Source organism: Aureobasidium namibiae (assembly GCF_000721765.1).
Source record: "Aureobasidium namibiae CBS 147.97 unplaced genomic scaffold scaffold_2, whole genome shotgun sequence".
Taxonomy (NCBI): domain Eukaryota; kingdom Fungi; phylum Ascomycota; class Dothideomycetes; order Dothideales; family Saccotheciaceae; genus Aureobasidium; species Aureobasidium namibiae.
Genome location: NW_013581207.1, coordinates 90,929 through 113,837, shown reverse-complemented (window position 1 = coordinate 113,837; position 22,909 = coordinate 90,929). Strand labels below are relative to the sequence as shown.

General features: G+C 51.3%; 9 protein-coding genes across 9 annotated transcripts; 5 read left to right on the top strand and 4 right to left on the bottom strand.

The window, feature by feature from the left end:
* Window positions 1–343: 343 nt before the first annotated feature.
* On the top strand, window positions 344–1,221 carry M436DRAFT_60237 (S-adenosyl-L-methionine-dependent methyltransferase; the record flags this gene model as incomplete). Its single annotated transcript, XM_013575516.1, has 2 exons — window positions 344–832; window positions 886–1,221. The coding sequence occupies 2 exons, from the start codon at window positions 344–346 to the stop codon at window positions 1,219–1,221; spliced, it is 825 nt and encodes a 274-aa protein (XP_013430970.1).
* Window positions 1,222–1,395: 174 nt separating this feature from the next.
* On the bottom strand, window positions 1,396–2,399 carry M436DRAFT_69417 (uncharacterized protein; the record flags this gene model as incomplete). The annotated part of the gene is made up of 2 exons (XM_013575673.1): window positions 1,396–1,810; window positions 1,858–2,399. 2 exons carry the CDS (start codon window positions 2,397–2,399, stop codon window positions 1,396–1,398), a joined length of 957 nt encoding a protein of 318 aa, XP_013431127.1.
* A 374-nt stretch (window positions 2,400–2,773) lies between these two features.
* Window positions 2,774–3,159, top strand: M436DRAFT_78155 (uncharacterized protein; the record flags this gene model as incomplete). Its single annotated transcript, XM_013575825.1, has 2 exons — window positions 2,774–2,927; window positions 2,978–3,159. 2 exons carry the CDS (start codon window positions 2,774–2,776, stop codon window positions 3,157–3,159), a joined length of 336 nt encoding a protein of 111 aa, XP_013431279.1.
* Window positions 3,160–3,574: 415 nt separating this feature from the next.
* M436DRAFT_60234 (uncharacterized protein) lies at window positions 3,575–5,322 on the bottom strand (the record flags this gene model as incomplete). The annotated part of the gene is made up of 2 exons (XM_013575515.1): window positions 3,575–4,884; window positions 4,929–5,322. The coding sequence occupies 2 exons, from the start codon at window positions 5,320–5,322 to the stop codon at window positions 3,575–3,577; spliced, it is 1,704 nt and encodes a 567-aa protein (XP_013430969.1).
* Window positions 5,323–6,076: 754 nt separating this feature from the next.
* On the top strand, window positions 6,077–8,552 carry M436DRAFT_60233 (uncharacterized protein; the record flags this gene model as incomplete). Its single annotated transcript, XM_013575514.1, has 7 exons — window positions 6,077–6,835; window positions 6,875–6,925; window positions 7,551–7,712; window positions 7,762–7,777; window positions 7,815–7,978; window positions 8,032–8,265; window positions 8,319–8,552. 7 exons carry the CDS (start codon window positions 6,077–6,079, stop codon window positions 8,550–8,552), a joined length of 1,620 nt encoding a protein of 539 aa, XP_013430968.1.
* Window positions 8,553–8,953: 401 nt separating this feature from the next.
* M436DRAFT_78151 (uncharacterized protein) lies at window positions 8,954–9,676 on the top strand (the record flags this gene model as incomplete). The annotated part of the gene is made up of 1 exon (XM_013575824.1): window positions 8,954–9,676. The coding sequence occupies one exon, from the start codon at window positions 8,954–8,956 to the stop codon at window positions 9,674–9,676; it is 723 nt and encodes a 240-aa protein (XP_013431278.1).
* Window positions 9,677–10,553: 877 nt separating this feature from the next.
* Window positions 10,554–11,402, bottom strand: M436DRAFT_60231 (uncharacterized protein; the record flags this gene model as incomplete). Its single annotated transcript, XM_013575513.1, has 1 exon — window positions 10,554–11,402. One exon carries the CDS (start codon window positions 11,400–11,402, stop codon window positions 10,554–10,556), a length of 849 nt encoding a protein of 282 aa, XP_013430967.1.
* A 988-nt stretch (window positions 11,403–12,390) lies between these two features.
* M436DRAFT_38182 (uncharacterized protein) lies at window positions 12,391–14,001 on the bottom strand (the record flags this gene model as incomplete). The annotated part of the gene is made up of 1 exon (XM_013575310.1): window positions 12,391–14,001. A coding segment is annotated over one exon (1,611 nt), but the record flags the coding sequence as incomplete, so codon positions are not given.
* Window positions 14,002–15,907: 1,906 nt separating this feature from the next.
* On the top strand, window positions 15,908–19,971 carry M436DRAFT_38338 (uncharacterized protein; the record flags this gene model as incomplete). Its single annotated transcript, XM_013575342.1, has 3 exons — window positions 15,908–19,444; window positions 19,505–19,743; window positions 19,797–19,971. The coding sequence occupies 3 exons, from the start codon at window positions 15,908–15,910 to the stop codon at window positions 19,969–19,971; spliced, it is 3,951 nt and encodes a 1,316-aa protein (XP_013430796.1).
* Between the last annotated feature and the right edge of the window lie 2,938 nt (window positions 19,972–22,909).

The window sequence follows — 22,909 nt, the reverse complement described above, 5'->3', positions numbered from 1 at the left end:
TATAACTTCCCGGAAGTGCCATGTACTTCTAGGCTTGAGAGAACGTCTTTTGAATGATCAACTCTATTTCGTGAATATCAGAGTAGAAACTCGACTGCGAGACTTGCAGTGTGAAGTCGAGAGCGGCGTCTAGATTTGATTGCCGACCTTTACAACCGAGGTTGAACCTTTTCTGACTCGACGACGTCAACTGTCCCCGGACAAGGACCCACAAGACCTACTCTGCTTTCTCACAACACAGATACGTATAAGCGCTCAAGAATCTACAAAAGTGGCTTCCCGATTCTGAAGACATCCTATAGCGCAAGCGACTCGACAAAGACCAATTGTGAACAAAGGCACCATGGCCGACAAACCCACCGACGCCCGCGAGCGTCTCCGCCAAAACTTTCTCGACCATGATCCAAAACAGCACCCGAATCGCTGGGAGCACCTGTGGCAACAAGACGATTTGCCATGGGACAAAGGTTTCGCTTCTCCGGCTCTAGCTGATCTTTTGGCTGAGAGAAAGGACTTGCTGCCGACTGCGCAATCCGGCCGCCGCTTGCGCGCTTTGGTGCCCGGATGCGGCAAAGGCTATGACGTGCTCTTGCTTGCCAGCTGGGGTTTCGATGCTGTTGGTGTCGAGGCTGCTGCGACTGCTGTCAAGGCTGCCAATGCCGAGTCCGAGGGCTGGCAGGATAAACCTGAGTATGCGATCAAGGACGAGGTCAAGGGCCGCGGAAGTGCCAAATTCGTGTTTGGTGATTTCTTCGAGAAGGACTGGGAGAAGAATGCGATTGGTGAGGATGGTTCGAAGGAAGGTCAATGGGATTTGATCTATGATTATACCGTAGGTCCTCACTGTCACGTGTGAAACGATGGATGCTCACTGACAGCATGCAGTTCTTGTGTGCCTTGCCACCAGCATTGAGACCTAGTTGGGCGGCTCGTCAATCCTCGCTCTTGTCGCCGACTGGTCGCTTGATCTGTCTCGAGTTCCCAACTTACAAGCCTCCATCAACTGGTGGACCTCCATGGGCTCTCCGTCCTGAGACTTACCTTGCGCATCTGAGCCAGCCAGGCAAGGAAGCCGAATATGACGACGAGGGCTTGGCTGTTTGGAATGAAGGCCAGACTCTTGGTGATGGCGCTTTGGAAAGGATTGCGCATTGGAAGCCTGAGAGAACTCATAAAATCGGTGAAGGCACAGACAATGTCAGCGTTTGGAAGAGAAGATGAGTAGATGAGCTCTTCTCTACCGCGTTCGTGCATTCCCACAAGTTGTACAGTCTGGTTGAAGTAGTAGAACATCGGAAACATAATCGTATCGCCACCACCGCTCAGAGAGAGCCTTAGGAGTGTTCTCTTACTTGGACTTGGCCTGACGCAGCCGAATTGTGAGCTGCGGCGGTATCACTGCGCCGTCGATTGTGGAACCGCTTGATGGATCTTTCCCAACAGCCACTGCAAGCAGCTATCCCGCGAGATGATCTCAGTATCTGGTGACATACACGCCGTGAAACACTCGCCATTTATCGTAAATGTCCTTAGTTCCTGAGACGAGCCAGAGGGTCCAGAGCAGGCGTTGAATCGTGGATAGAATGGTAACCTGTCGTCGATTCCCATGTTCTCCTGACATCGCCGATGGGGATGGTGGTCCCAGTGCTCTGCGATAATTGCGTGAGCAGTAGTAATGTAATCTTGCCATCCGGCAGGGTGTGCACGAATTGTGTTGGTGTCAATGAAAGCAATACCCAACTCTGACATGAACGTGGGGTACTTGTAGCCTCGAGGCCGATCCATGTCTCCAGGTAGACAACAACTCTCGCTAAATGCCCATCAGTCTTTGTTCATGAGCAAGGGATAGAAACCTACGTGTCGATGGAGATCAGTCTGACGTTAAGTCCATCTGGGGGCCAGACTGTCTCCGGTGGATTGCCAGTCTGGATACTTGATAGTAAATGCAGCTTCGCTAGGTCTTCCATGAGCAACCCGGTGAGTATCAGGGTGCTGACCGCGTCTTCCACAGCGCAATGTTGTACAGGATGACGATCCGTACGCTGCTCACCGTTTGAATAGCATGTAAGCAGCTCCATCTGAGAGGTCATAGAAAGACCAAACTCTTCGGATGCCTCGACCAGTTTGTACTGACCGTTATAACCTTTGCTCGCCACCTTGCCATATGGCCGCATGTACTTCGTCATTGGTTGAATGTCGAAAGACCTCCAGATAAGGTTATCGAATTCGAATCCAAGCTTCTCCAACTCGGCTTTGTCGCCATGCGCATTCCAGAATGTGATGACGAGAGGAGTGGTTCTGATAGGGTAGTCGGAGGCATAGAAAGCAGCTGAAGATAGAGAACGGGCTAGATCGTGTATGCTGCTGGATGCAGAAATCTCTGCTTTGGGCGTGGGCATCTTTACCTTGGAGGTCGGCGTGGCTGTATTAGAGTGAGTGTCCAGCGCCGTGAACGCTGCGGCATGAGGATTTAAAGATGTAAGGTGCATGACTGGCGCAAGTAGGACACACTGAGTTACTGACACCAATGGTTGCGCTGCCAAAGCCCAAGGATGTCCCGCCAAGCTTGTTGAGACGGAGATTGTAATGTGTGTTGCCTCGAGATTGTCGTGACCCAACACGCACCCATCCACGCACCCTATCGCGTATCCTACCACATATCCCATCAAGCGGCCTATCTACGCATCTAGAAGATACATCCAATCTACAAGCTCGACTCACATCACGTCCACACAAGAACAACAACAACAACCTGCACCCGAGCTCCGCAAACATGTTGAAAACCGCCATGCTGATCTCAATCTCCATCGTGAACTCGGTCTTCCTCATCCTGACCATCTGGGCACGCTTCCAACTCGCTCACACCGACTGGTGGGCCGTCTTCCTCGTGGCCTTCATCATGGGCTTTATCTATCAGCTCGAGTACAGTGAGTTGACCCATCCCATAGCCCCTGAGCTCCACTGACGATCCAAAAAGTGCGCCGTATGATCTTCCGCGCTAATTCACCTGAACACGACCACCTCGAGTACGAATTGAATGTGTTGTCTCGTCCCACAGCCGCTCACCCGCGTGCTGAACGTGGCGCTCGTGGTTCCGTCGCAACAATCCCTCGCATCGACACTTCTCCACCTCATCGCGCAGTCAACACGACTCTCTGAGAGCTGTCATCATGTCAGTGGATCAAAAATAGACCCTATCGTGATCCTGCTGACTGATTTTCATAGCAGCTGAACAACTTCAAGCATGCCATACAGCTTTCTTCTGGGCAAAGCCATGACAAACTGCAGGGAGAGTACGCACTCAAGCATGGGCTTGTAGAAAAAGCAGAACGAAGGCTAGATCAAGGGCTGCAGCAGTATCAGGAGAAAGTATTGAGTCATCAGAGCAAGGCATAATCACAAGCTCTCCACGTACGGTTATTGGAGGAAGCAAACGACACACAGAAAGGAACATCCAGGTTATCAAACACTTCATTCGTTCTAGCCACCTCCAATTGTCTTCCGCTATTCTGGGATCCTTGATGCATTGCTTAAATTGTCATAGCATGATTGCCGAGCCACTGAGTAGCTCAACTCAACGAAGTTGTGAGGGGCTATTCATCGTACTCGCTGTCCTTCTGTTCGACCGAGGTGATCTTGCCGATCTGATCACTGGCGGAGGAGATGGCTGAGCAGGTAGTGCCACATTTGAATGAGTCGCAATATCACCAAGAGCTGGTGTAGAGACCCCGAAGTGGACTGCTGGATGTGAAACCTTCTTCGAATCCCACGGCTTTCCATATTTGTAGCGCGTGATTGGTACCGAGGCTAGAGGGAAGGGCGAGTTGGGATAAATGTAAGTAGGAGATTTGGAAGATCTCTGGGACCTCCTGCTCGATCGCGGGATACCTGAGGAGTTGAGTGCAGCAGGTGGGGTCGGTGGCCAGAAGGTTGCTTCGACTGCTCTGGCAAATGATGCGAACGGTCCGTAGGGAACGTCAGCATGCCATGCCGCGTCATCCTCTTGACTCAAGCCCTCAGGCTTTTTCAAGGTCAAGGTATATATGTCGCCGTTCTGCTGGAAGAAGTAGTCGCCGACTGGCCCGTAAGGATTCAAATTGAAATCAAAGTCTGAGAAGACCCAGTCCCAACAAGCCATTCCCCACATTAGATGACCAAATTCATCGTCGTACTTATCTCCGGCCTCATCTTCGTCTTCGTACTCTTCATACCCCTCGGTGTAGTCAACCGGGAAGCCCAAAGGAGAAAAGGGATCATACAAGGGACGACCTATTCTCAACTTCAGAATAGCATCAGAGATCTCGACGACCAGACAAGGATCCACGATACGTTTCAATGGTATGCGGAAGTGCTTGGAGACAGCCTCATCGACGTCTTGGGTCTTTAGAGGTTCAGTACTGATCCAAGTCTCGTGATCGGTGATGATGGCGAGCGGCATCTCTCTGACATGGACGACTCCATATTTGGTCAAGTGGAACGCGGGCTGTGTGCGCAAATCAAGCCCAGGATGGCCACGAGTCTTGAGCTGGCTTTCCCAAGCAAGTTGTATCGTGGGTGGAGGAGTAAGGTGGAACGTCTCGTGCACACATCCAGTTCCTGAGATGATCCAGTACCTCCAAGTTCCCAATGCTTGATCCCGGAACCAGACGTGATCAGAAACGTCCCTCTTTGAGATATAACGGAATCCAAAGGTACCGAAGGGGGCTCTGTCAACGCCTTTCTTGTATGCGCGGTCGTGAGCCTTTTTCCTTTGCTGGTATGGGAGCCGATCTATTTTCTCCCAATACGCTCGTGCCTCAGCTGGTGAGTGACCTGGTAAACGATTGGACTGGTCTATGAAGTCCTGCCATAGATCCATGCGATAGATTCGTTCGATAGTGGCGACTGTCATTGGCAGTTCTTGCTCTGATCTCGAGAACTTGACAAACCGTGAGCCGTCCTTCTGTCTTCTTCCACGCTTGAGCTATTTTGTCGCAGCTGACTGAGCAGCAATGCGCGCTGAGCGACGAAGAGCTGGGTCATCGGCCACGTTGTCTGATCCCGGTGGTTTTGACGCATCTGTCTTTCGTTCCTTTCTACGGGCTTGCGAGACATTGGGCTTTCTTGCCTCGGACTTCCTATCTTGGACTTAGCAGTCTTCGTGGCTTCGCGAAACATTTTCTCCTTCACGGTCATGTTGAGTAGCAGGTCGGAGCTTCGATTGTTGCAGGTCCGAGGAACATGTGATATTGAGAGAACTATCGTCAGAGTGTTTGAGCGAGGATATGGCCTGTTGCGGGCTCCAAACTTCGCCGGATGCGGCGATCCAGTGGTCGGCTCCATTTTTGACAAAGAAGACATCCACGAGCTTCATCCTACTACTTTTTCAAACTTCTTGACAAAGACGAAAATCCGACGAATCCTGGGTTTGGCAGTATGCGAATTTGCTCGAGCGACATCGTGTCGAAAGAGTCAAAGATGAGGAGCACAGTCTATAATAGATCCTATCGTGCTAGCATTGATGATTAGATATATTTCGTGATGTCAGGCCGTCTCGACGCAAACTTCAATGTATCCACCGAGTCACAGCACTGCGGTTCCTTTCGACTTAGCTTCATACTGACGTAGTGCGTCACCAACAATCGAGGTAGAGAGCTCCGTAAGCGTCGCTGCGGAGGTTGCGATCCTTGGTTCATTCTGACCTCCACGCTGTCCCGCAAGGTGTATATCTTCCGGGTTGCTTAGCATGAGGATTTACAGGGTGGGCCGAAAGGAAAACAGTCATTAAAATCTCAGATCGAGTTGATGCAGCGAGCAGTGGGAGGCGCCATGGCGACGCTCTTTTCTTTTGCTATCGTATCTGATGCAATCCCGGCTCGGCCGTCCTGGATGAAGGCAAAGATACTTCTGGGATATCGATCCGAGCAAGGTAGGACGTAGTCGTCACCTCGTCGTGTCGGGTCGAGCACAAAGCCTTGGCGGCCACACAGGGTCCCAAATCCACTACAACATACAATGCGAACTCGTTCGTTCTGACCTTTTCACTACTTGCATCCCGACGTAGAGCATCGTTGTTCTCGCACGCCATCCTCTCAACATGGCTCTGCCACCTTCCGCAATCATGACGTCAAACACGACTGTGAGTAGTCTACGCTTTGGTCCATCGAGATGGCTACTGACGGTCAACTATGCCTGCTCGCTCAAGCCCTGTTCGAGACTTCCAACCGAAGTCCTCACCATGATTGCCAGTGAGGCTGACCATGAAGATCTGCCTGAGCAATGTCTCGTCTGCAAGGCCTGGTCAAGGACCACGTCAAGAAGGTTCGCAACAATGTTCCAGCAGACAGCATTCCCTTTCACAAAGCGCGGGATGGTCGAGATGCTTGCCACGTGCCAGCATCCTCAGTTTGGACCCGAGATTCAGACCCTCGTCATCATCATCGACGATAAGCGCAAACACGCGGCAGTGATCCACGATACCTACAGAGGGGCACTGCTAGCTCTGGCCGTTCGCGGACAGCGTGTCCGTCTTGGAATCCGCTGGTGGTCCAGATCTGGTGGCGACTATGGTGCATTTGACCAGGCAGCTGGTCGTTTGCCTGCTTTGCTAAGAAAGAGAGTCCTACCAGCAGCAAGCGTCGTGGGACTTGATGTCAAAGATCTGCTTCTCGAACTGCCGGACGCTCACTCAACTCAGCACCCACCCCTGCATGTACACAACGGCTGGCAAAAGCTCGTTGACTTGTTCTCTCAACTTCAAGGAACTCACAACTTCTTCGGTGGGCGCTTCAATCCAGACATCTACCTCCGTCTCCACGATCCCCTGAAGACATCCTCCGCTGGCTCTCCGCGCATGGTAGGGCGCTCACGGTAGCTCTGATGGAGTTTGTCGTAGATGTTCGGGTTAGCCTTGCGACAGTCATCACAAGGTCGAATCAAGTTAACTGTAAGTTGGGCTCTCTCGATCTCGCATTTGGGAGTGCAGATGCGAGGCGGCATGATCTCGCGACTGATCTTACCACATGAGCACTCGTAGACTATAATCGTTTGTCCGCACATTATAGTTGGTCGCAGTTCGTTCTTAGTCGTGCCTGCACGAGTTGGATGATGACTGCGTTCGTGATCGATTCAAGTGATTCCATGTTGGCGAATGTCAATGATATATAAAATCGTGGCATTTTGAAACAATCGCGTTGTTGTCTTTGTGTTCGTGAGACAAAGACTCGAGTTCGTCTGAGCCTTTGTTCGGCTTGCTTTGTTGGTCGAGACGTTCTGCATCTATTTTGACTTTGTCGCAAAGATGAAATTTCGGCTCAGCACTCATGAGCTGATGACTTTCTTTGGACATGAGTCTAATCCAGAGTTTGTTATGTCTTTGGATGATTCTGCCGAGTAGAGTTCTGCTACAAGCGTGAGTTTGGGCAGTAGAGATCTCACTCCGGGAGCAAATACTCGAAGACAGCGGCGATGGAACCCAGGAAGAGCACGAGAATACAGTAGTTGTCGCCAGTTTGCTTTTGCGGCTGCTTCCTCATAATTTTCGGCAAGAGGCTTGAAAACCACATTCAAAGTCGTCTATCACAGCAATCAGAAATGCATGGTCAGATAGACGCTATAGAACCGCACGAACTCCCGGAGTCAGAAGGATTCCCATTGAGATGCAAGCTCCAATGAGTTTCTTTAGACGAGTCGCTGCCCGGATACAATCTGTGCGTCCCAACAGTCCTGCAAATGTGAGACGAACCATGAACAAGATAGGTCACTACTTGCAACTGTGTATAGGCGGAGGAGATGACTGGTCGGTCGTGCGTTAGAAAAGAAGCCAAGCAACACAGGTCCACGAGCGCTTGTGATTATCCACGCTATGCTCATAATCGTCATGTATCCAGTGGACACCAGAGTCTCACCCATCCGCGAAGACAGCGATATGGAACCCGTTTATCCAGATGATGCAGCTACTAATTCCGAAAACGAGGCCAGCCATGAAGCGCGCCATGAAGTATGTTCAGATGCAATTGGATTGTGCCCTACTGCGTTCTGACAGATCGATAGCCCACCATCAAGGTCGCAGGCTGGACGTGCCTGAGCGTGCGTTTCGCGGTCTCCACAACTCCCAAACACGACCCTCCTGAGACCAAAGAAGGCAATGGCTATGATGGGGACAGAAATGCCAAAGACGAAGAAGACAACTCTGCAATCTCTCAGACCATTATTTGCACTGGCATCTGCGAATGGGAAGGTTGCGACCAAATCCTCAGAGGCCCGGACACTTCTTTCAATCTCTACGTCAGAAAATCTCTTTCTCGATACACTTTACCACACATCTGACTATACCATAGCACCATATCGTCAAGGAACACGTCGGCAAGCCCGGAGACACAAACAATTACGACCCGAATTGCCATTGGGCAGCCTGCGACTACGAAGGCAAGATCCGACGTTACCTTCTCTCCCACATCATCACCCACGTCCCGGAATACAAGCCCCTGACTTGCAGCGAATGCGGATGGAAATTCCAGCGTGTGTCCAACTTGCGTACTGACCAGAAGAGTTGCAAGAACAAGCAGAAGTGAGACTGAGACATGGGTAGGGATGCATGTTTGATCTTGGGAGGGTGACAAGTCCAGGAAAGTTTGACAACACTTTGGTTCTCGATTGACACCAACGCGAGCGACTGGATCTTGGGCATGGAGTGCTTGGTAAAAGCGAGTTCCAGTGAAGCGATCGAACAACTGCGCGGCCTTTGTGCCTTTGTTGCGTCTTGTCAAGCAAAAGAAGTTCATTGTGTTTTTGCGCTTCCCTTTGAAGATCCTTTGTGTCAAAACTGTTTCAGGACATTGTACTGTCTCAGCCGCGGGAACCTGAGAATATTTAATTGCCTCTCGAGTCTGAGTTGATCTCAGCTCACTCACCAACAATCTTCACCGTTGAAGCACCCAAACACAACCAACAAAAGTACAACTTACCGATCAAAATGTGCGTCGGCTCAATTGTCACCATTCGCTGCGAGGCCTGTGGTTCTTCTACGGATAAGTCCTCGTACCTTGGCTGCGCTACTGGCGAGCATGATCGTTCAGGCTGGGAAACTCGTACTGACTCAATCATCAGTCGATCCACCCACCTCATGCCCTCTTGCTCTTCCTGCCCCAGCTCTGACTCCTCGGACTCGAGCGACTTCTCGCTCAAGAGCGCTAGTTCTTCCTCAAGCCTTGCCTCGCTGGACGAGTACGAAGATGAGGTCAGTCAAAACACAATTCCCTATTACTCACTCGGACAGGCATCCCTACTCACTGAGGTTTGGAGCGAAAATGCCTTCAGCTCCCTCAACAGCTTTTATGACTCGATGGGCTCCTTGATTGACCGCATTATCGCCCTTCCCTCTCTGTCCGCCACCAAAAGCCTCAAACTCAACATCTTCCTCATCTACAGCGAATGCGATGCCTATCTCCAATGGACTGAGACTGAACATGCTCGCGCTATCTCCACTGAAACTTCTCTTGCTGACGTTCTGAACAACACTGGTGTTGATGGGTTCAATGCAATCAACGTTGAGGACATGACCGCTGACATGGTTGATCTTTTCGAGTGTTTGACGAGCTTCCACCCTTTCTATGATGTTGCGTACAATGCTGGTAGGTTCGCAGGTTATTTGAGTGTTTTGGAGGAGAGACTGAGAAGCCTTGAAACTGAGAATTAATTCAATAAGATTCCTCTCCTTGATATTCTGTCAACAAGCTCTTCCGCAAATAGGCCTTACGCAGGTGTTCTTGCTTGCTTGCATATGATAAACAAAATGCGTTTCTCCAATGACAACTCCCTTGAATTATGAACATGTGCCGTGCCTTGACTGTATACCTTTCTTAGTCACAATCCCAGCTTCTATAGCGTTCAGATCCATAAGCAGATGCTGTGTATAACCACCGTGACCATATTACGGTCAGCTCTATATGCGAAAGAGCCATCGCTATCCGCGATAGACATCATCAGTCTATGAAGACGAAGGCCCACCAGTCTTCGTCGACTCCGCTTTGTATGATCCAGCGATCCATAACCTGTTACACTCAGGGGTGATTAGTGTCGTGACAAAGAACGAATCGGTGGACTTTGCTGACATCTTTGCTCATCGGAGCGGTGCAAATGACAGGGTAGAGTAGTGTCATTCTCAGATATGTTAGTACGTGGATTGGAAAGTCAACAGCAGTGTAGTGATCTCGATGATTGACGGGAACGTGGAAGTGAAGCTGTCGCGCGTCATTCTCCGCGGAATCCTTCGCCCGTTCGGAAACAGTGGGGGCGCACGTGTTTTGGTCATCCAAGATGGATATTACTGCCTGTCTGATCTTCTCTTATAAGAATCTATCGCTTAGTGGACCGGTACGAGAAGACAGGGAAGGAGCTCGCCGAGGAAATCAAGAAGCATGAAGTTCTCGAGGCAAACGTGGAGTTGATATCCAAGTATCTCACGGCACAGAAAGAGTAAACTGAAAGCACGTGGTCCAACGAGATGGTAAGATATGGGTAGTCCAACTACTGTTTCATTCAATTACTGTGATCATTACAGCATTGTCATGACATCAAGCCACAATCATACTAAGAACTCTATCAACGAAAGATTTCCTCTTCTCCTTCGTCTCAGGAACCTCAAGTCCAACACCATAAATCACAGCTTCCCTTCTGCACACCTCCTCAGCAGCTTCCAAAGCACCCCAAACCTCACCAACCGCAACCCCGAACCCTTTAGTAACAGCATCAGCACACCCCTCATCACTACACAAATCACAATAGTTCATCCTCATCTCAAAAAGCGCAGATCGGATATCATCAGGCTCAACATCATCATTTTCTCCTCCGGCGCATAGGCGCAACCAAGTAGAAAGTTCAATGATATATTCGAGTTGTTGCAGGGATTCAGTGAGTGTGGTTTCGATGCTGGCTTCGAGGAGACCGAGTTTGAGGATCAGAGCGACGTTTTTGGTGGCGATGCAGCGGGTGCGTATGGAGGGGATTGAGCGGCGGATGGAGTTGAGGTGGTGCTCGATGTCCTCGTACCATGTGCAGATGAGGTGGAGGTGTTCTTCAGGGTCGTCTGTGTAGGATTCCTCTGATGACACGGAAGCCAAATAACTACAATTACAAACATCTTCGTGATTTGAGTTCTTGAGAAGAGCGGAGTCGTCGCCATTCGTAGAGTCAGTCAGAGAAATCTGAGAAGTCGGCGAAGCGAGATTGTCGAACCAGTTGAAGAGATGGGAGCATGAGTTGCAAGGCTCATTGAGCGAGAACTCTCCGAGTATGACACAGGGGAGAATCCACCAGGTCTCTGGTGGAGAAGAGCCAAAGGGGCAGACGCCCTGTTGTTCGAAAATCTGCTCTGTGGTGTTACAGCGGGGGCAGGTTATGAAGACTGAGTCGCCGTAGCACATGATTGATGAGGATCTATGTGGACTGGGTTAGTAGAAAGGAAAGGGATATACGTACCTGTACTGAGCTAGCAGACAGTGAGGTGCAGAGCAGCGACTCTTGAGGGGTACTGTACTCGATATATGCCTGTGGAGGACAAAGCACTATGACACAAAGAGATTGTCACGGTTTGAAGAACACTTGTGCTGGACAAACGGACTTTGTCAGTGGACAACAAAGGTCAAAGAACACTAATCAAACAATCGTCTTTGTTGGTAGAAGCCGAATCTGATGATGGGAGTCGTTGGGTCTGTCAACTCGAGCTGAGTGACCAAGCCTTGGCAGGCTGCGAGAGAATGGTTTCTGCAATGTAGACTGAAGTGATTCAAGTGCGACCAGACCATAATTCTCTTGCAGCATCAGCCAGCGAATCATCTCATTCTGGTGATGCTGGGACGGTGTGTGGATTTTGTATGATACAAACCCACCAGTGATACGATGCTAGGCTGTGTGGGATGGATGTTCTCCTTCGAGATTACAAGGTCTTTTCTCGACTGTGCTCATGCTATACTACAAGCCACTACCGACATATGGCCACTATAAAGGGTGAACATAGTGCATCTAGACCTCAAGTTACCATGACCTTCCCAATCGGAATGTATACGGCCGTAAGCCATAGCGGTGGATGGGGAAGCAGGAGAGATGCACTCAAGAGCGGACAGAGATGAATTGTGGGAACAAGGCTGAACGATAGAGTAATGTTTATGTTTCTGTTGTCATAGAGGAGAGTGGATATGATGGACGTAAGCGAGTCGATGAGCAAAGCGAAGAGGTATCTCGGCAAAGACATTGTTGTAACAGAACGCAGGGTAGTCATGGAAAGAATGATTCGGCCGTACAGAAATAATCAAAAACAATGCAAAGAACGAAAAGCAGAGGTCCAAAAGGGCAAGACGCTTCTAAACAAAGGAGATCAGTGATGGCTGCACCCCATCACGTCGTGTTTGACAATTACTGCCTCCGCTGCTGCAAAGGCGGCGGATGCTGTTGATCGTGCCGGAGATCGTCTTTGTCTGGAGCTTTCGGTGTCCGATCGTATGCGTAGTCGGCAGCATACCTTCGATCTCTGGGTTCAGCGGTATGAGTCACGGCATCGTAGCCATCGTCAAACTCTGCATCCTCGTCGTCCTGTCTGTCGTCGGGACCACAGTTCTCATCAGGGTAGCTCTGAGCAGGAGCAGGCTTTCCCTTTGCATTGTTCTTTTTCCCTTTCCTGTTCTTCTGCTTTGCTTTTTCCAGCAAACGTCTTCTTTCTTCAGCCTTCTGTCGCTCCTTGCGGTCCTTGATTTCGTACTGGCGGATCAAAGCTTCAGGACGAGAGCCCCAGATGTCTTCATACTCGCAAAATTCGCAGATCCACATGGAGGCCGGGGTTGGGCGAGAGTGGTAGTTTGTGTATTCTTGCTGAAGACGTCGTTGGCGTTCTTGTAAGGCAAACTCCTTGCTGGGACGGCGCGGGCGGGGTTTGCGAGGCTGCTGGTGTTGTTGAACAGGCTGAACAGGCGGGGCAGAAGAATTTGTGTGAGCAGGAGGGTGAATTTGCTGGGAGCGACTGGCCGAGTGATTGGCCAAGGGCGAGCGCGGCATCGAATTGGGGGTGGGAGTGGGCTGTTGAGGCCAGAGCATTTTGTTGGACGAGTCGGACTCGCAGGTAAAGGTGAATTGCGTCTGAGGCGTCGTTGTCTGCGAGGGCGAGCGGGCAAGGAGACTCTCGTTGTTCTGCTTGGTCGGTGTCGTCGGGGTGTCCTGATCTTGGTCTTGGTCTCTGTGGGCGCTGGCGATTGCTTGGGAGATGATGCCGTCGGCTTGTTCTGTGCAGGTCGTGTAAGTCTCGTATGCAACGTCACAATCAGTGCATTGCCTCTTACTGGTGCGGGTGCCGTCGCCCTTCCAATTGCCTCCGCGCGACTTTGCCGAAAGACTTGAAGCGTAGGCATTGTGTTGGCTGTTGAATCTGCCACGTCCACTGCCCGACAATTGCCTCGAATCCTGATGATGCTCTTCCCTCGATGCGATTCCCATGTTGGCCAGCTCTTGCGACAGACTCGACTGGTGTACTCTTCCACCGCCAGACAAGGGGATCTTGCGCTTTTTCTTGTTGCTTGTGTTTTCGAAAGATTCGTAACCGTCAGCTGAGGAGGCGGTGGATGCGGGGGCTGGCGGAGCCTTTGCTGCCATAAGCTTTCTCTGGACGCTGTCCACTCTGGGACCGTCGTTGATGGGCGATGACCAACGGTAGCTCGGGTGGTCGTAGGCAATCAGCTCTTCGTCATCGTCGCTCTCGTCGACATGATCGTCTCCGTTGCAAGTGCAGTGGCTGTGCGAGTCGTGGTGGTTGAGTGCGCGAGGATCCATCTTTTCGACGACTCCGTAAGGAAAGCTGAAGAGGGGGGAGGTTGAAGGAGGCTCTGGTGGATAAATAATCTGGCTCTGCTGTTCAGGCGACAGTTGCTCTCGTAGGCGATTCTTGGGGAGGGGTCTGATGGGCCGGTCAGGGTAGACTGGTGATAAGGTATCGGGCGATCGGGTTAGTGAAGACCTTCGCGGCCACACATAGTCTGAACAAGGACAAGCGGTCAGTTGGCTTGCTTCTTATTGCTACCGGACTTGTGTGTGGTGGGATGAGGCTGCTGCGGGGTGTTATGGCTGCTGCGTTCCGAGCACACGACTGTACTCGGAGTGCCGCCACTCCACCGCCAGCAAGACTGCCTATACGAAGACCCCCGGACAAGAGCAGCGGGGAGGCATGAACAAAGAAAGAGACATACCTGCGGCCGCCATGGTCATGACATGCGGTGGTGGCGGACAAAAGGTCAAATGTCCTCAGCCTGTGCCAAATGCCAGTGCCCAATCTGCCAAGGCCCCGTCTTTTTGGGAGATGCCGGTGTAAGCCCGTGAGATATCTCGCCGGTTGTTACCTCTCGGACTCGTGAATTCTCTGTGTCTGTCGGGGGTTGGAAGACTCGTACTTCTGGTTGCAACAGATGACACCAGTCTTGTAGTCTGATCAGCTCTCTGTGCGACATGAGTTGGCAACCTCTGAAAAGACGTTGATTGCATCTTTAGTCAGCTTTCGTCCGTGCAGCCTCTCTCCGCCAGACCTCCGAGACCGACCGCCTTTCCGCTTGTCTCCTTTTCCTGCCATGTTCTTGATATCCAGTGGCAAGACAAACAGCAATCGGAGACAGTCCAGATATTTATTGTCCCAGATATTTGAGTTGAGTGGATCAGATGAGGACCTCAGCAGTAATGGCGGTGAGGATAGAGATAGTCCAAGACATGAGGCTCCAAGATGTTTGGTGACCCTGTCAAAGTGTGGAGTTCTGCCTGCAGGTCCGTGCGGAAGACAATCGACTTCAGCTGTTGAACGAAGACTTGTTCTCTTCCTCTTAGCAAGACAATGGCAGAAACTCATCAGCAAATTGATTTCGGTAACCTCTCGTGCTGCACGACTGTTTGAAGACAAGTTGGTATCATGTATGTGACCAAACTAGTCCAGGTAGCCATGATGTAGGTGCGTGGTTGCGACAAACAAGTTTTGTTGGCTCGGGTGAACGAGATTCAGAGACATGCAGGTTGGCGAAGACAGCCTATGAATGACACAGTAGGTTGTGAATGTCGTCCAGCGAGAGGTGGGATGAGTTGATGTTCGCTTGTGGTGAGGATTCTTAGACAGGTATCGAGCCTTGAACCGCGAAGCCGCAAATTTGGACCGGGACCCAGGCAGCCGCAGCAGCATCGCGCCTTCCCATGCACACAACTCGCGGCTTGCAGCTTCCCTCCATCTCAACTTTCCGTGGTCTCACCCAACTCTCCAACTCACATCTCTCGGCGCCGAGACACCCCAGCGCTTCTGTCCTTTGCACCTTCACTCATGCTCAAAACGCTCACCACCTTCTTTGCGCCTTCACAACAGCTGCTTATCAGACTCTTCTTTTCTCGTACTCGCTCTTCATTACACAGTCTTCTCCACCCACGTCTTACATCCCACTTCCACAACTCCTCTTTGCGCACCTAGCATCATGCAACGCTACTCTGTCGTTGTCAGCGACACAGGCTGGCCCGAGCCTCTCAAGCTCCTCGTGCCCTTCCAGTCTTCTTCCAAATCGGCTGCTCTTGTCATCGAAATTGTCAAACGCGTATTGCGTTTTGGCAAGACTCTCGATGCCGCCAAATGCACCTTGCGCCTGGCCATTGTCGATGGTCCCATCCTCGATCCTGAAGACATCCTGTCCGATGTCGTCGTTGACGAGCAGCTTTTCGCGGTCTTCGATACTGCCAATGCTGGAGCTCCGGCTCAGGTAAGTCAACAGGCCATCACACGCACTATTTCCACATGACTGACTTCTCTCAGTCTAACGACGTCGACGTGATCGGGGTCCAGAACGAGACAGCCCGCTCTCCGCAGCCTCTACCCTTCCGCAAAGCCATCTCGATCCGCATCATCACTCCCGCCATCGCCAAGCTGATGACCAAAGACACAAACGCCTTGCCTGCACCAGCCTTCAGCCTTCCTGCCACTGCTAAGATGCAGCAGTTACACGATGATGCCGTGCGCCACCTGAGCAACAACCCCCCCGACTGGCTGGACGCTGCCTCTCTCCTTGATCTTCACATTCATGAGCTCCCCATCGCCACGTCTTGTCTGGACATGACTCTCGGAGAAACCGACCTCGTTTCGTGTCTCAAGGACGACGTGCTCACTGTCTATGCTGTCCCACGTCCTGTTTCTCTCATCCGCTCCGCTGAGCCAACCGGCAGAGTTGGCATGAACGACTTCTTCACCGCTGGCCCTCATTGGCAGACCGAAGTCCCTCAATCCGATCGTGGTGTGGCCATGTTCTTGTCTTCCCTCAGAGTCTTTGCTCACCTGTTGAAGAGTAGCTCGATCTCGGGCGAGCACAGAGACAGAGTCATCTACGTTTTTGACCTGCTCTGCTCATTCCCACCCGCCGTGCGCGCTTTGCACTTGTTGGTTCAAGGCCGCACCATCACCCGCTTGGCATGCGCCGCCTTGAGTCAGGCCTTCTACTGCATTCTCGAAGACTTGGGCCACAAAAAGCTGATCAAGAACGACAACGCCAGGCTCTTTGAAGGCGCCCGTCTTGTCCTTGGCCTGATCATGGAAAAGGCTAACCAACTCAAATCCACAAACTTTGTTGTGCCCGTCTACTCGTTGCATATCCACAAGGTGCAATTCCAGACTTCTGCACCAGCCGCGTTTCCTCATCTCATGCCTGTCGATGGCCCATCTTCTCGTCCTGCTACCTCGACCTATGTGCAGCCAGACGCCGGTTCAGGAGAGATGAACCTGGTCCTGCTCTCAGAGTCCAACCAGAATGCCGTCATCTTCAATCCTCCCGACGACCTATTCGCTCGCGTCCAGTCTTTGCATGAAGTTGTCAGTCCTGTCGATCTCCGCAACCTGCACCAGCTCGCCAATCTATGTGGCAAGGTCTCTCTATCGGTTGTCAGACCCTCTCTGTTGTCTTCGGTTGCACCCGAGCACTTGACCTTCGACGCTGAGGGACACGTTGCCGTCTACACTGGCAAGGCTGGTTGTGCTGCTCCCGGAGAAGACACAGTCCTCTTTCGTCCCATGCATGGTGAAGAAACCCCGAATGTAGGTCATGTTGAGCAGCAACTTGCTCCCATCCTCCAGATATACGAGCAGGATGGCACCTGCGTCTTCGATGTACTTGGTTCATCCCAGACTCGCGCGCTTGCCGAGCCCGATGAGATAGTCATGTTTGCTGTCGACTGCAGTGCCAGCATGACCACCTCATCCGATCTGGTAGGCATCGATCACAATGAGGATACCGTACAAGAGCCAGACGTGTACGAAATCTCGCCCGATGTCTACACCAAAGTCAAGCTAGATGAGACAAAGCGATGGCTTTCAGAGCACGAGGCCTACGCAGACGTTATCGGTGTCGTTGTCGATTCTGCACTCGGCGCGAAGTCTGTTGTTGCAGCCAAGATGCTGCGGCTGATATTCGATTTGCTGATTGATCAGCTGGGAAATCTTCACAAGGAATCGTCTCTCAGCCACTGGCAACGCAGGATGCATGACAAGAAGATCAAAGAACTCGAAACCTTCGCTGCTGGTCTCAAACGCTTCGACCAAGAACTCGTCGACATAGTCATTCTTGGTGCCATGGCGGTGTCTCCTCAGAAGTGGACATGGCGTCTTGGCCAACAATTGCCCGGACGATCGCAGATTCCAGCTCTTCCAAATGAAGTCACTCTCGTTCCAGCTGCCCTGAGGTGCCCAATTAGACTAGATCTCATCGAGGATCCTGTCATGGCAGCTGATGGTCAGATCTATGGCCGTCAAGCCATCACTAAATGGATGTCGTACAAACGCTCGTCACCATTGACCGGCTTGATGCTCTCAGACACCGAATTGACTCCAGACGGTCCATTGGCTGAGCGAGCAGACAAATGGTTACAAGCTGAGGACCTCGTGGAGCCCGTGGAACGTCCAGTCAGCAAGCGTCGCCGTACTTCACCTCGACACAATACAATGACATTTTCGAACTCGTCTCACCACTTCACTCGTACACTCCCACCTACTACCACTCTGCTTGACTTGTTCAAGGTCGCATTCCGTGGCATGAAAGGTCGGCACAACGCGTTCCAGCTCCTGTGCCAAGGCGTACTTCTACAACCTACTGCCAATACCATTGCAAGCTCTGGGATTTCGGGAGGGAGTTTCATCGCTATCGTTGTAGCCGATGATGCCAACACCGTTCCCAATGAGACAGTGCCTCTGTGCTTGATCAAAGTCTACTCGAACTACTCGCACATGGCCTTTGCTTACTGGGTGCCCAGAGACACCGACAACACCTTCATGTCTGTCGTGACCAAGTACTGGCGCTTCCAATGGACAAGTCAGCCCTGGCTCAGCTACACCAAACAAGAAGTCTGGGCCGGCCTTGCGAGTAATGGTGACAACCATTATCTCGGCACCCTTCCGACTAGTGCCGAGCTTCTGCGAGACTATCTTACGGCCTACCACGCTTTTGGATCCCTGCATGCTGAGCCTGTCTACAGAAACCAATCGACAGGCTTATCTGACAGCCATGGTTCGGACAGTGAGGAAGATGACGAGGAAGATAGCAAGCCTCTGGTTTTGAAGTTGCACATCTCTCAGGTGTCCACACGCAAGAAGAGTGAACGCCGTCTGTCTCGTCTTGAGGTGTTGAAACAATGCTTTGAAGCCATCGTCAACAGAATGATTGCTTACTCGTACAAAACTCACATTGGTCTGGTCACCTTCGACTCGTCCGCAAGAGTGGCACAGTCGATAACCCATGTGATTGAAAACTTCCGAAGAAGTGTTGCAAACATGCGTGCAACTGGCGATACTGCTCTCTGGGATGCGCTCAAGCTTGCGCAGACTCAGATCATGAAACACGCCGAGAAATACCCTCAAGCACAACGCCGTATTATCTGTCTCTCCGACGGCGACGACAACAAGTCAGTCGCTGGCGTTGCAGATCTCTGCTTCAAGCTTCGCGAGGACAAGATCGCGGTCGATTCTATCTGTATTGGAAATGATGACAACATGGATCTGAAGGCTCTCTCGATCATGCTCAGATCCTACTGCTTCTACCCTAGAATTCTGACCAGTGCGCTAGCCATTTGCGAGATGGAGCCCTTCCTGTCACAGACCGAACGCCCAGCACCAGAGGTAGCCACTGCTGATCTGCCACGTACGTCAGCTTTGAATAACTTCTACATCACGCGCAACCGTGCCGAATTCACTGTCGTCACCCAGGACGTGTTCCCCAAGCGCAAGGAACACCCAAGATTGGAAGACACCTTCATCCAACTCAGCAACAGCGTCCGTTCGAACGCTGGTACTCAGTCCCGCTTGCCTACGCTCAGAGCATCTCGTCTTCTTGTGGAGATGCGCGAGATCGCAGCTGATCCTCACCCGATGTATGACTGCTATGTCTCCGAAAGTGACATGTTTTTCTGGAAAGTCGTCATGCAAGGCGTAAGTTCAAATTCAAGGAATTATACTTTGACAAGCTGCTGACATGTGTGATCGTGATAGCCTCCTGAGACTCCCTATGAAAACTGCAACTTCATGCTCTACCTCGAGATGCCCGACAACTTTCCCGCCTTCCCTCCAAAGGGCCGCTTCGTGACTAATGTCTTCCACCCCAACATCGATCGCCACGGTCGTATCTGCCACAGTATCTTCGACCGCGACTGGACCACTGACACCACTCTGAAGAGTGTTCTCGATACTGTCTACGGCCTCTTGCTCCAGGCTGAAGCCGGCGATGCTGTGTGAGTTTTCGGAGTAGTTTTTGATCATTGACAGCCGCTTACTCTCACGACAGGCACACCACCGTCACCCTCGGATTCCATCACGACGAAGTGGCCTTTGCGGAGGAAGCTCGCCGTCACGCCAGAAAGCACGGCAGCAAGTCTCGTGAGGATTGGAAATACGAGTTGCTCGAAATCGACGATGAGGATGATGAAGACCACGAAGGCGAGGACGAGGAAGATTTGTGAGAAAAAGGCTGAAGTCTTAGAGCACGCGGAGCTTTGATAGACCGAGATGGTTCTAATCTCGCGTTGAACGATGATCATGGCTCGAACAGGAAAAGATGGAGTTTCGCACGCAGCTCGGTGACGAAGGGAGACTTTTTCTTATGGCTTCCGCACTGGCGGATATTGCTTTTTTGTACACTACGAACATGAGCTTCGCTTCCCATTAACGAATGCTTCTTCCACATTTTCCTTGACAGAAATTATCGGTGCGTGTATCTTTTACTTTATACAACGCGCATGGATTCCTCTCATTCCCGCAAGCAACAACATTAGAGACGAACATGATAGGTCTGTGAATTGCGTCGAGGAACAGAAGCAAGAATAAATCACTTGTTTTTTTAGTGGTTGTGAGGAGCACCCTGTTGACGATCTACGAGATCATTCTGATCACGATTTGAGATTTGTTGTCGTTCTCTGTATCGGTTCCTCGTGTTGATATCGAGAACGGCTATCTTATCGTTACTCGAGTCACACCAGCGTGGCGGAGAGCCTTTGGCATCAGAGTGGAGTGTTGGGGTCATGTTTTGTTAGTTATCACAATTTGAGCTTTTCGGATGTGGACGCTGCAAATGATTCCCACAACGTCTTCGCGGCCCCAAGTCGTGAGTGGGACTACCCTACATTTGGAACCCGCACACATGATGAAGGTACAGCAGCAGAGCTCTACGTAGAGGGGTCTTCGATATTTAGTTCATCTCTTTTCTTGGTCACAAAAGGTATCTTTACACACGATCATTCACATGAACAAGGATTTTGCGCCAAGGGGAAAGCAAGGGTATGTTTTTCAATTCATTTCCTGTCTGGTGCTTCCCACGTTTGTGTAATCATGTGGTTCGCGATGGTTTCAGGTATGTGATGGAGGTGAGAGCACTTTGAGACAATGTGAGGAGTTCCTGGTGGAATTGCACGACTTACCGTCTGGTATCTCGGGGCGGCTCAATCGTGGTATAGGTTTTAGATGATATGTGAAGAGAAGCTTGTACATGTCGGAAGTGCGGTATACTGTTCGACATGGGTCGAGGTGGGAAAGAGAGCGTTGCTGTTTGGTCAGCCGACGAGGGGCGTGTCTCCATGAGGAAGAGGGAGTCAAGACGAAGAACATTGGGTGCGACCATAGAAGCGACGCGACGTAGTATGAGTGCTGTGTTAATCGAATAAGCCGATTGTAGTTGAGTGTTGATGATCATGCCTTGATCATGACATTGTAGGCAGTTGAGATATTCGCGACGTTTGATTTGCAAACCGGACGGCTGGTCGATGGAAAATTCGAGCTCGAAAAATAGGTCAGCTTGCTGGAAACCACAGGAAATTGGACGACCACCAGTCGCAAAGGAATGCGCATGAATGCAAGTTCCGAACCCCGGGATTTTGCGGTGCGGTGCATTGCTGAAAGGATTGGTGAACGGAAGCAGGAAAGGAGAGGGTGACGTTTCCAGTCGGAATTAATCCACAAGCAGACAGGAAGTCAGCGACGGTTGTCAAGACGGCTCGCCGTAGCAGACGGTTGTCCCCGAAAGACAGCGATGCTGCGAGCTGTTCCGTCAGCTTGCAAGATGCAAGCATATTCAGGAGATCTTGCGAAGGTCTCAGTGCTTGTGAATTGATCCGGATGAAGGGTGTATTGAGCGTTTGATATGCAGTCGCCTAACCCAGCTGCGTATCGAGGAGCGTTGTGCCTAGGCCATGGCGATGACGGTACCGGGCTTGAGATAAAGGAGGAAGCAGAACATGCAATATCATGCATGCGGGTTGTGGAAACGAGATAGATTGCATCTCGGCTGTGGGAGAGCAGCGCGGCCCACACTGCAGGCGTTCATACCATTCCATCGGGGAAATGGCAAGAGCATCTGCCGCTGACGCCACCAAGAGAGTGGCATGTCTTCACAGTTGTGTATTCCAGATATACGTGATCGACAAGATGGCAGCCAGATCCGATGATTGGCATCCACTGTGACGGTTTCCAGCTGGATGGAACGAAATGCTTGTGCAGGGCTGATGCTCGATATTTCTTGTGGAACCTTTCAGATAGGTGGGAGAGTGGAGCCTGTGTCATGACGCATCTCGCATCATGGCTTCACAGATGCAGGTTGTCAAGAAGCGTCAACATGCAGCCTGGCGAAATGAAGATGGTCTCATGGTGGTGTTGTTGGGAAGGAGATTTTGAAGGACGCGTCGCGGGAGAAAAGGCGGAGAGAGTCGGACAACGGCCGAATCGAGGGCAAGAACGTTTGGGTACTTCCTCCTTCGGCCACGAAGTCTCTGAAGCAGAGCCCTATCTGATGTTCTCTTTCTTGGGTCGTCGGATTAGGCCTGCGCGTGAGACAAGATCTGAGACATGTCCCAAGGATATGACACGACCTGGCAGAGCTACGATCATCGCTCTCGCGGGTTCCAGCCTGATCAAGCGTAGTCCTGACGAACACTAGACGGCGCCTGCTTCCTCCATCGATAGACCAACTGTCGTGTATATAGGAGATACGAGCTTCAACAGTGTCGACCCACCACGCTACAGGGTACAATTCATAACACGGTATTGTCGGACTCCAGCTAAACGCTCGTCCACCAGTCGAACATCTGACCCGCTGACGACCACTCGCATTCGTCCCGATGCTGCTTCCTCGCGTGGTGTAGCATCCCTTTTGGTACATCTGGCAATCTTGAGTGCATCAAAAAACCACAAGGGGCAATATCTCGGTTGGTTGTTGATCGATCTGGACATTATTACTCGAAGGAAAACACGCCTCTGAGCCGTCACGTTTGCGGAGCGGAGCGATCCGTCTCTCGCGGGCCGTCGGAACCACACACCAGACGAACCTTCTTTTTTCATCAACCCTCGACGTCGTCTTCTCCAGTTCGAAAAACAGTCGCATGGCCATCACGTTGTTGAACAACGATTGTC